Source organism: Phyllopteryx taeniolatus, chromosome 6 (genome assembly GCF_024500385.1).
Source record: "Phyllopteryx taeniolatus isolate TA_2022b chromosome 6, UOR_Ptae_1.2, whole genome shotgun sequence".
Taxonomy (NCBI): domain Eukaryota; kingdom Metazoa; phylum Chordata; class Actinopteri; order Syngnathiformes; family Syngnathidae; genus Phyllopteryx; species Phyllopteryx taeniolatus.
This window is the reverse complement of record NC_084507.1, coordinates 31,100,716-31,113,076: the sequence shown is the minus strand read 5'-3', so window position 1 is coordinate 31,113,076 and position 12,361 is coordinate 31,100,716. Positions and strand designations below refer to the sequence as shown.

Here is a 12,361-nt window from a genome sequence, read left to right as displayed (position 1 = left end):
AAAAGTTATGATTACGCAAACACGACACTGCTCCTCAACAACAAAAACACCCGACCTTGCAGACAGTGCCGCATGGTGGTGGCAGCACCCTGCTTTGGGCCAGATTTTCTGGAGCTGCAACTGGGACCTTAGTCAAAGTCCCCCTAAATAAAAGTAGGGCTGTGAATTTCAAAATAAGAGCAAGTAAATAAAACAAAGTATTATGTATTCAAATAAAGTGCTTAACTTTGAAAAAAGTAACAAAATACTGATAATACTTCATGTTTTGATGATATGGGTAGAAGCAAAATCATGCATTGTAAAAATGCATTATACATAGGTTGAAGGGTTTTCCAGAATTTTGAGGTCAACTTTGGGGGTGCGCTTTATACACAAGAAATTACGGTAAGTGGTTTTCAGCCTTGTTCTGCTTCGACATACCGTTTGTCACTTTGTATTAAAGCTAAGGCAATGTCATTAAACTTAAGACGAGTATCATTGTATCAAAAAAGTGGTTACCTTTTACGCTTGTATGAAAGTGAACAATGCTAAAATGCTAGAAGAGCAAATGAAGGTTATACGATGCACCTGATTTTTATTATTTTAATAAATAAAGCAGAATTAGTTTGATTATTTATTTTTTCAATTATTAGACTCTACGCTCTTACATTACTGTGAACTTTGATCCTGTCAAGTCCTTCTATAAGGTAAGGGTGGCGCGAGATTTCATGCTGGACTACTTTACAACGACAGGCTCCAAAGCGTTTCAAATGCTCATGTTGCACTGTAGAAGTAAGGTACCTGCATGAAAACCCTTGCAAGACCATACAGTACCTTCTTTTATCACTCTCTTCAGTTATTCTTTTGTTATCTATATTATTTGTTGTAACATACATTTTGTTCAGCTCAGCTACAAAACGTCAACACGTGAGGCACGCGCAGTTCAGCACGACCTTGCTATGCATGGACAGCTATGAATATCCATGAGACTGATGGGCTAACAGTTCAGACAAGGTATTAGAGCAAGATAGATAAATCTATTATTAAACCAGTCAACAAATCCTGAGGTGACTTTCCTAATTCATTCTCTTAGGTCGACCTTCAGACTTGTGGTAGTGCCTCACTATTTTAACTGTGGTATTTCCATCGCTCTTAATATGACGGCTGAACAGATGACAGTTTCTCTCTGTGAGTACATAAAGTGCAATTGATGTCGAAGTGTGTGACAATGACGAATAAACGAGCAAAGCCAAGATATGTAGTTCAACTGCAGCGGCCACAGATAGAAGCTGCATCTATGGCAGGGCGGTGATGAGGTTGTTTGACATACTTTCCCAGTATGTCTTAAGGTCGTTGCACATGACTAACATGGTCATTATTTCTTGTTCACTGAATTGGCTGTTTTTACCTCGACATTTCATCTCTTTTTCAATTGTTTCGGGGAGCAAACTGACAAATTAACGCATAGACCAAGATCACGCACATTGTAAACAAAAATGGTTTTCAGTGGAAGGCAACAAGGACCTCTGTTGCTAAACAACATTTCCCAGTATACTGATGCAACCATAAATAATGAGACAGTAGGGAGACGTTGCTTTCACGATAACTCTGGTCACCCCGACTCAAAGCATCCAAATAATAGGCTGTCAAGTACAGAATGCAAATAAGAGATGTGCCATCCAATTTATGCGTTTGAAATAATTACGAATGTTTGAATGCTTCTGATTTAGTATCTCAGTCCGATGACTAACTTCTAATAAAAGGTCTGAACCAAGATTTTACCATATCAAAAACCTAAAGTTTAAAAAGGGGTTTAGCAATCACCTTGAATGCACCAGAGACAACATTTTTTTTTTTTAATGTCTGCCAAATGAGTGTTTCAGGCACTAGTTCAAACGTGTTGGGTTTGGTTGGTTTCGTAGAATTTTAAGACACTCTTTTCTTCCGTCCTTGACACACTACAATACACGGGCTGGGAATACTATATATAACAACATTTCCAAACAGGAAGGCAGAGCTTTCCAGTCAATAGTGCAACGTAATATCACTCACTGAACATTCCATTTGCAGTACGTTTTCCTGAGTAATGCGCATCATTGTATGACAAATGTAATTGTTAAACTTCTCCACTCCTATCTACTTGCTCACCTGATAATCCTCCGAATTACTTTGTCGCGTCGAGAAGGTCAGGGCCCCAGGAGGTGGTGCTGGAGCTCTCCTCTTCTTGGTGTCACACTTTGGTGACGTCCTGAAAACATTCATGACTGAATGAGATTGGCCCAAGGTACTCGGTCGATCCTCTCTGTTGGGAGCAGCTCGGACTGGGGACTGTGCCTAGGGATGTAAAAAGGGTGTCAAGTCAAATTTCCAAAATATCGATCTGAAAATACACCACACAAACAGGTAAGACATAATACATTCGTTTAATGGGCAAAGTCTGAAGGAAAATATTCATTATCTACCAGGCAGTTTTAGACTCATGCAACAAGCTCTCGCTCCTTTTCTCAATTTAAACAGCGTACAATACATCCGATATTTGTTCAGGTTTATTTAAGTATGTATCAGTAGATAAACACCATGTGGCCTTGAATTACTTACCAGTAGAAACTATCTCACAGATGATACAGTTAACCTTTTCATTTACATTGACAAGTTTCATCAGAATGTGAAATTCAGTGCTGACAGCCACACTGACATATCTGAAACTCTTTGAATAAGAACAAAGTCCAGGAAAAATGTAAATTATGAATCTTGCTCACGGTGCTGTCTGATTGACAGAGTAAGGGAAGGAAAACTTGGAGGTGGGGTGTGTGTCAAATGGAGTCTGATGTAACAAAACTAAATAATAAAGTGAAGCCTTGATGCAACTTCCATTTGGACCCCTAAAAAAAAATGTTTGTTCAAAGGTATATGAACTCTGTCTGACTTTTTCACCTCCTCTCTACTTCCTCACTCTGTGGTAAACAATCGGAAATGTGTCAGGAGCAAGAGATGAAAACATAACTGGGAAAATGTGCCCGTGCATTTGGGAGGAATCCAAACTCTAAATGCTGAGGTGCAACTAAACTCAACTCCGGTATAACCTCAAACAACTTTTGCCGTAGGAGCCAGCCACTGCCCCTTCGGAAGGGCAAGTACACGCCGCTCACGTGCCAGCTGGAGTGACGAGACAGATTTCAATGTGGCATGCATCTGGAATGTTCCAACATTTTACTATGTAAGGTTTTAGTCGTGATCATGATCCGAACCTTTATCTGAGATAATCTACCATGTTTGTCAGCATGAGCGTTTTAAGACCACACACGGTGACATGGTTAGGCCTCTAAATGAACAATTACAGATAAGAGGTTGGGCTTTTAGTGCTGAAGTAGCCAAGCTCGAGTAATATGATGCCTGCTTGCCGATAAGCCGCATAAGAGTATGCGTGTGCACAAAAATATGTGTGGTCAGAAACAGATACCCATCTGCATTAAAGACCACGAGAAAGTCAGATATGGCTAAGCAAAAAAAATAAATAAAATAAATATATATATATATATAATAATAAATGAAAGTTGAGCAGAAGCTTTGAGCTTGGTCGGTCAGCAGAGTGATTTAGCATGAGGCGGGCAGCTGATATGATCGAACGGTAAACAGATCTGAGGTCAGCCCCAGATGGCTATGGCTCAACTGAGGTCCATGGCTTTATAATCAAACTAATGTGACAGGTTGCGGAAAGAACAGCTGCAGAGCTACTTCATGCATCTTTAAGCATACGAATGAATCACACATTTGTGCTACACAAATGTGTGCTAAAAAAAAAAAAGGGACTACATCCACATTTTTAACAGTGTGCACGACTAAAATAATTTCACATTGGTTTGAAATGCCCTGACGTTTGACACTGACATACATAGTTGCAAGAAAGTGTAAAAACGCTGAAGCAAGTGCCTCCTGATGTAGACTTTGTGGTTATTTTCTGCCCTCTACAGTACACCGAGATCATGCACAACGTCATGTTTTATCGCAGCCATGCAAATGCAGAAGAATCCTTTTCAAATAGTAGTGTCACTGACACCGTCAACAATTCCCATTCCCAATCGTTTGTCTTAAGAGCACTTTTGAACTACGAATATTTTTTTGTCCTCCGAGATAACTTTCAAATGGTTGTCTAAAAGGCAACTGTTTAAGATAAAAAGTCAACACACCCCTGAAAAACATTCACACATTCAGCGTGTATTGTAAGCTTCAGAATCATTAATTATTGGTAGGTGCCTAACCAGTACTATTTTACATGAATGCAACTTATTACCACTTTAACTACAAACCACTTTTTAAAAAATTCATTTCAGTACAATATTTTGTTATTGTACGGACCCCATGTTTATTGCCATGTGCAGAGTATATATGCATGGTATCTCTAGTACTAATTAACACCACAATGTGTATCAGCGATGATCTTAATTATCTACTGTAAATATGCCTGCAAATTGGTTCTGATGACCCTAAATATACAAAATAGCAGTTAGAGATCAGAACAGATACTGTGTGGATTCGGAGCGAAATTTAGATTCTATTATGTCTTGGCAACACTTACGGAGCTGCGGCCTTCATTTTGGATTATTCTATCATAAGGCTCATCCATGCCCACAGACGTGGTCTCGGTCTGGAAAAGGAAGACACAGCAAACGTGCAAAATTCTGCTTTTAAGCCATGCATTACCAGGCCAAGATTTATAAGGCAGCGTAATAATAATAATAATTGTTTTTAAAACAACAACAACAACCATGCACCACTCAATGTTAACCTAAGAATTATAATGTTCAACCTCACCTTGGACTTCCTCCTGCCAAACTGGAATAAACCAAAAAAGCCTTTCCTAGCGCCCCTGTCCAAACTGTTAGTGCTGGAGTGGAAGGAGTCTGGGAAACCAAAAACACCACAACATCAATGACACCAGGGTCACCCTGAAGCCGCTAAAAGGAGGATGAGGGGTAAAAATATCACTGACAGCTTTAAATTCAGACAAGTGGCATTAGTCTGAACAAAAATGTTGAATAAGGGTCCATTCTTACAATTTCAACTGGAATGACTCAAACTGAAACTGACACGCAGAGCTACAGTGCATGTTTTTTATCAACAGAGGGCGCCACAAGTGTATGATTTCTACTTGTGTTTAAGCACGCTCACCCTTCAAAAGGGCAATATGGATAACTACAACTTGTATCACTTTGTTTTTACTTCACAGGCGCAAGATCATAAATGGCGACAAGTACTTTTAAGTGGAAGCCAGTCATAATGGTAAACTACATTCTCTACACTCGTGATTCCCAACCAGGGTGCCATGTTACATAGTTTGTTTTAGTTTTACAAATATCTATGTGCAGCTATCTAAGCGATAAGTGACAGGTAGAACAATTATAAATGCTCAAAGTACAATTGACCGAGTATCCACCTGTTGCCATTCATCTAACAAAATCGGTCACTTTTGTTTTGTGGTGTGCCACGAGACGCAAAATGGGTGACTTGGCTCAATCATGGTTGGGAAACATTGCTCTACACTCAAGAAAAAAAAGCCAGGTTGATTAGCAAGCAGTATTTTGTTAGGATATCTACAGCCACACAGTTACGGTTGACTGATACCTGAATAGTTTAGAGCCGGAGTGGAAGCCATTTTAGGCTGCAGAACTGGGAAAAACAAATGAATAAAAACATTCATTAGCTGAGATCAACTTTGTTGACAAATCAATACAGGCATCTATCCAGTTATTGCCGGTGTCTCATTACACAGTTACCTTTATTTAGGCTCTCTTGGGGTACTTTCCAGATCACTAAGATCACAAATTTCAGGCTAACTGCACATCACATGATGAACTTGGTGGAGTAGCCCAAAAAAAATAACCTTTTAATATTTGGCACCATTTTAACCAAAACCAGCAAAAACCGCTAAGGGGACACATTCATCACTTTGCCTTTTGTACGTTGAACATTTGTTTCCAGAATTATTTCAATTTGGTGTTGACTTTGGCAAGACCTAAAGATCACTTGATTGTTAATTAAATAGGATTGTGCTCCAGATCTGGATACATAATTATTATGCCGGTCCAATTCACAGTGTCTGCATATTCATTTTTGGCAGGAAAAAAAAGTGAAATACAGCGGTGCCTTGAGATATGAATTTAATTCGTTCCGTGACCACGCTCGTGACGCAAAACATGCACATCTCAAATCATCTTACCCCATTATAATGAATGGAAATTGTATTAATCAGTTCCAGTCACCCCTGCCCAAAAACCACAATAGCTGTTAATAAAGAAAATAGCATTTTATAATATTGTACATTATCAAAACAAAGTAACATAATTGAAAAGAACATAAAGAACGAAACAGTTTGTGCATCATGCCTTAATGGCGTAATCCAATTAATTGTGCTGCTCCTGGTGTGCGCACCTTAGCCACCGGGAGGCAGTATAATACGGTCATGCAGACAAATGAAGAATAGTACTTTCTCTTCTACAATGACTGTAAGTGACTCGGTTAGATGCTGTAACACTGTATAACTGATTGTTTTGTAGAGGATAAAGAATATACGCCTGTGAGTATTCCAGTTGTATTTGTTGCTCCACCGTTTGTGTTTAAAAAAAAAAAAAAAATCAGTTACTTCTAAAACCGCGACTACCGATGCTAACTGTAGCATTAAGCTAAGCAGACAAAGGCAAAGGTATGCAGTGGTTTTAAATGCACATAATTCTCTTGGTTTTGGTTTAGAATAAACTTCAACTGGGAGTGGTATTCAACAGAAATTTCCAAAATTTGCCAAACCGCTGCTTATTGTGAAGTGAGTTGAACAGAGTTCACTGCTACCATACAGCACTTACCGGTATATCTCAAGTTTGCGCTTGCAAGTCAAAGCAAAAAAAAAAAAAAAAGCCAAATGACAGCTCGTATCTCAAAAAACTAAGTATCAAGGCACCATTGCAGTTCAAAACCAAAAAGAAGTGGCTTGGGTTGTCAATATTTACCTAGACTCTTGTCGAGAACATAGAGCTCATTGATTCCCAGCTGCGTTAAAGATTTGTCCAGCGGTAACTTTTGGCGGCTGACGTCGTCCTTCAGGAGCTGGACACATGCAGGGTCAAACTCACACTTTTCACAGATGACCGGTATCAGGGCCTGGAGGGGTACCAACGGGTTGACCCGTACCACCGCCTTCTGGCTACTGTGATAGTTCACCATCAAACGCACTGTTTTCTGACGCAGAGAGGGAGAGTGGACACACGCACACACACAAAAAAGAACATTGAAATTGAACAATCAAATGAGGTTAGGTGCTACATTTCACGAAGCACAGGCTTCTGTAATAATCAGTCCATACGTTATTCTGTTTTATATAGGTTAACTAATTTAAACAATTGTCAAGTGCATAGATCTCAAACTCAAGGCCATCATTTTATGTGGCCCGTGAAAGCAAATCTTGCTCGTCAACTTCCGTGATTATTGCTAAGATCTGTACCCAAATTCAAAATTGTCATAATAATAAACAATAATGCTGAGAGATTGAATTTTTCTCTTACCAAACCCTTCTTCTGCAGTAACTTAAACAAACTATTATCCTTGTCTTCTGATTTCAAAACTAATTATCCCTCAATTTGTTGTGTCATGGTAATAATGTTTTGGTGATTAAACATTTATATGGGTTCACTGTTCTTAACGGCCCTCTGAGGGAAATCATAACTACAATGCGGCCCGAGACGAAAAAAATAAATAAATATATATATTTTTTTAAAATGTAAAAAACGTTTTGACACCCGTGGTCTAGTGCAAAGTCACATTTCCAATACTACTTTATATTGAAATATTACCAAATTACATCACGAATTACTGGTTGGTATGAGAGAAAAGAGGAGACTGAAATAGTGACATCAGTCTCTGGCCTTATGCTAGTAGAGGTTCACGTAGCGTGAGAGCAGGTAGCGAGTCCTGAGAGGGGGAGAGAAATAATGCATGGTAACCAAAGGCAAGGCGCTCATCAAATATTCAAACTGTAGAAGAGGCATTGCAAAAAAGGAGAGAGAGAAAGAGCATTAAAAGGTGAGCAGGATATAATAAGGGGAAACACAAAATAAGGTTAAAAAAAACCACACACACGCTGCACCCAAATTCTATCTTACCATGGAGCCTTACAGGACTTGCTTTCTGCCAGTGATCAGAGGCAAAAGGTGCACTTGGGGTAGATATAATAAAGGCCTTTAGCATAAGGAGCTATACACAATAAAAATAAGGAACGCCCACACATTTTGTTGTACAATCACTTACGATCACGTCTACTACGACATAAAAAGCCATCATTTTAAAGACATGATCTCAACTTTGGAATCCCCGACAACAACAATATCAATAATTGTTCATTCACCTCAGGGACCTTTGGTGCCGGTCGGCGCACCGCTTTCTCTTCGCAGGCTTTCTCCTTGATGAGGACGCAGGCCACATCGAGTGAGCCCAGCAACACGTTGGGCTTGAACCCCAAAGGGTGGCCTTCAGGCGACAACAGATCCAGGGTGTGCAGCGCTGGACTGAGATGGTAGCGGCCGCACAGGTCCACCAGCAGGTCCATCAGCGGCTTACTGAGAGAGGGCAAAGAAACAAGAGTGAAGGTGGGGGGCGGGAGTGTTAAAAGTGAAAGAGAAGGAAGAAGAGAATGGTGAGGAGGAATGGAGGGAGGCAGTTTGGAAGAACCACAGGAGAGATGACATGAGAAGATTGGGTTACGAAGACGATATAGCATGAGTACTAGTAAATACCAATTACTTCAATCAAAACAGACGCACTTTCACCTGATTAAAAGAAATAAGAGTAATAATCAGTTATACTTCATATTAATTCAGTATTAAGAACTTGAATTTCTTGGTTTCTGCTGCATAAAAGCAAATCTACAGCGTCACTGCACAAGTCAATGTCAAATTAACTTCAAACCAAGAAATTGAAATGGAGCATGTTCAAATGTAATAAAACAAGACAAATGGAGAAAAAGCTCTTGTGTGTGTATGTGCGAAACAGAGGATAGGCCCTTGAGACTTTAGGATGCCAGTTGTTAAAACTGCCAATCCTAAAATAAAGAAAGCAAGAGCCAGTGTGTGGCGTTTTGTGGGAGACCGCCAGATCTTGTGACGGGAGTGCCAGACCTTCTGCTTCAAAAATACGAGACATACTGTGATTTGTCAAGTTCAAACACTTCCCTGGTGTCTTAACATGCTTTCGTCAAAAATAATTTGAGGATCAAGAATTATAAAACACTTTATTCTCCCTAGTTATTGTCTTGCTGAAAAGTGCAGCCACCCTGCCCCATATTGGTCATATTGATATCATTTGATTAATAATGGAAAAGACATGACCCACTGAATTTCCTTTTGAAAATTAATTATTTTAGTGAAACGAGTATTTGAATTATTTGCTGTTGTTATCCATCATATTTTTAATAATTGCCAGTTGTTAACCATCAAAAGGTCAGAATTGTCTCTATGAAGAAAAAAAACCCAAAACACTGTAAAGACAAACTTTTTTTTGCCAAACTGTCTTTATTGTTAGGTGTCTGAAATGAAGTTTCAGGATCTCCAACGTGTTTTTTGAAGCTGCTAATTCCATTTTTGTATATATTGGATTTTTCTCCTATTGCTTAATATGCCTATTCCATGAAAACTAATACAAACGCATCTTAGTTTTTTTTTTGTGCTTCTTTTACAAACGGTCCTTCTTTGTCTTTCCCGTTCACGCCACTGGAGAGGGCCTTACTATGTTGTCGCAATACACCAGAGGGATCTCTGAGCTGAAGTGCCAGGATGAGGCAGCCATTTTGCATTCGCACAATAGCAGACAACAAAGTAAGGGCTGTTATTTCTGCGATAAAAAGGAATATGTATGAAAGTCAAAGTGATTGAAGGTACACCGGCGGCTGCATCTATTCTTGACCAAGAGTGGAGGGATTGCAATTAGTTCTAACTAGCAGTGGTAGGTTAGATCAAATTAGCTAATGATGTTTACTTTACCGTAGAAGTGCAGTTGTGTAACTTAAGAATTTTTGAATTAAGTGTGACATTTTCTGTCTTTTACGCAGTCTTTCGACCTGCTTCGGGCTTATTGCTCTGCAGTAACATTTCGTGTGGAGAAGAGAACAAACAAAAACAAAAAAAATGCAAAATTCAGCAATATAGCGAACAAGCCATGATATAAGTTTGATCAAAAAAGTTAGGGAAAACAAAACAGCAAAAAGTGAACCGCTATACAGTACAGGGAGGGATGACTCCATAGTTCTCAGTCTTTGCAAACCTTTTTTAGCAGTTATCTGCAAACATGTCATGTATTCAGAAATACAGTAAATCTATGATTTCACTTTACACAGACTTTAAGGTTGCACTGTAAATAAGTGGTCCATTGTAATCGCAGCACAAAAAAATAAATAAAAAGAAATAGTTCACAGAGAGCCCAGTTTGCTTGGAATTAATCTACGGTCAATGTAAGCCTTATTCTGTACCAGGGAGAAGTCCAGGATTTTCTGCCCCAAAGGAGAGCACCTCATTAGGGGCAGAGAGAGAGCGTTAACAGCTCAGCTTCCATCTGTTCACTCTCAGGGACAAAGCCTCTGCCGAGACCGGGAATAGGACCCTTGAAAATGCCCCCGCTGGCACGGAAACCCAAAGGGGACAAACGGTGATCAAGGTCTCTGACTGGTGATTGCCAAATGGAGAAAATATAAAGAACAGCACCCAAGCAGGAACAAAATACTGCACCTCCATGAACGGCACATATACAAGATTTCACACTTTTTAGTTTAAAAAGTAAAAAAAATAAATAAATAAACCTAAGTGAGTCAGAGTGTGTGTGTGTGTGGACTTCTCACCTCCCATCCTCAGTTATGGCTATCCGGTATCCCTGCGGGAGAGTCAACTCAAAATCCACACTAGGTCTAATCAAGTTCTCTTTGGATTCCACGCTGGCGTCGGGTACAGTGTTTGGAAAGATGTGACGAGGGGCCGCTGGTGGAGGAGGGGCCCGAGCCTTCATTCTTCTCCTAAGTGCCAAAGACAAAAACCATTTCAAGAGGTCATTAACATTTCACAATACACATGATGCAACAACAAATAATACATATAAAATAAACAACAAATAATAAAAACGGTGGTTCCACTAAGTCTTATTCTTGAGGGAACTCGAGAAGAAGTCTCACTGTAATACTAACAATGACAGAGATTAAAACATACACAACATTTTTGTCTCGCTGCATTTTTTGCGACACAATCGCTGCAATTATTTTATGCCAGGCTCAAGAACATCTGAGATGATCCTTTAAGTTGTCCAGCAACGGCAGCTGTTTATTACACTGACATCAGATGCTTCTTGAAACTACTTTCAAGCAAAAAAAAAAAAGGAATTAATAGTCTACTTATTAAATGATATAGTCAGATACTTTATTTTACCATCCACCAAAATTGTGTTTACAATCTCTGAGCAGTTCAGTTTGGAACTGGAACACAATCTCTAATTGTGGAATGAGCTAAAATGTGATTTGTGCCTCTTGAATTTAGTGTGCTGTTGAAAATCATAACCGTGTACTTCCAGCTGACTTGCCAGAAACAAAAACACTAATTGCTATTGTATAGCTTCACGCACTCCCAGTCTCAACACACAATAGATAACAATAGGGAAACATCACACTTACGTCAGAAGGAGTACTAGGAGTAAATGTTCCACAATTGTTGACTACCCCACTGTTTATAAAATCCGGTTCCAACTTCCAAGGATTTGTCACGCTCAAGACAGAATGTGTGTGTGTGTGCGTGCGTGTGTGCATCTTTCAATTGTGAATCAGTCAAGGTATTCCTCTTCAGCAAAAAGAGAACCTGAATGTACAAACACGCCACAGCAAGCGGACTCTAACCTTAAGTTAACCATTAACGGCAAAGTAAGCTATCAACTAAATCATTACGCAATGGAGAAAAGTGCTTTTTAATTATTTCAAAATTAGATACAATATTAGTTATCAGGTGTTTTGGAATTTGATGACACTTCACCTAGCATGACATTATGACCTCTGTTAAATGCTCTGGAGACCAACGACGATATGTTTTATATACATATATATATATACATGATATATATATATATATATATATATATACATGATATATATATTAAGACTTCACACCGATTTGATCGGGCTGATCGATATTGGCCGATATTTAGCATTTTCTACTGATCGGCTTTAATGTCATAATTCGCCGATCCAATCAATGCTCCGCCAAAGACATTTTCTCCGCGTTGCCACATGCACAGTATATTTGAATCCAAAAGCTAGTTTATTTTTAGCCTTCTCGCGTGTCTTTTGACGTAGTAAATATCTGACGGCCAA

At 39.2% G+C, this 12,361-nt stretch overlaps 1 protein-coding gene and 1 long non-coding RNA gene across 11 annotated transcripts in view; one reads left to right on the top strand and one right to left on the bottom strand.

Annotated features, from left to right (window-relative positions):
- The window catches only part of cobl (cordon-bleu WH2 repeat protein), a 52,176-nt gene that overhangs the window by 22,012 nt on the left and 17,803 nt on the right, over positions 1-12,361 (bottom strand). For 5 of the 10 annotated variants that reach the window (XM_061775916.1, XM_061775913.1, XM_061775914.1 and 2 more), the window contains 7 exons: positions 10,853-11,023; positions 8,372-8,582; positions 6,981-7,209; positions 5,602-5,646; positions 4,792-4,880; positions 4,556-4,624; positions 2,128-2,313 (listed from right to left, as the gene is read on the bottom strand). In XM_061775916.1, coding sequence (XP_061631900.1) covers positions 2,128-2,313; positions 4,556-4,624; positions 4,792-4,880; positions 5,602-5,646; positions 6,981-7,209; positions 8,372-8,582; positions 10,853-11,023 — 1,000 coding nt within the window. Of the gene's footprint in view, positions 1-2,127; positions 2,314-4,555; positions 4,625-4,791; positions 4,881-5,601; positions 5,647-6,980; positions 7,210-8,371; positions 8,583-10,852; positions 11,024-11,671; positions 11,850-12,361 lie in introns of those variants that run through there. The other 5 variants (XM_061775918.1, XM_061775920.1, XM_061775917.1 and 2 more) reach the window with 5 other exon arrangements.
- LOC133479246 (uncharacterized) lies at positions 2,248-9,870 on the top strand. Its single transcript, XR_009788889.1, has 3 exons — positions 2,248-2,382; positions 5,207-5,259; positions 8,418-9,870. It is a non-coding gene; the product is annotated as an uncharacterized LOC133479246 (long non-coding RNA).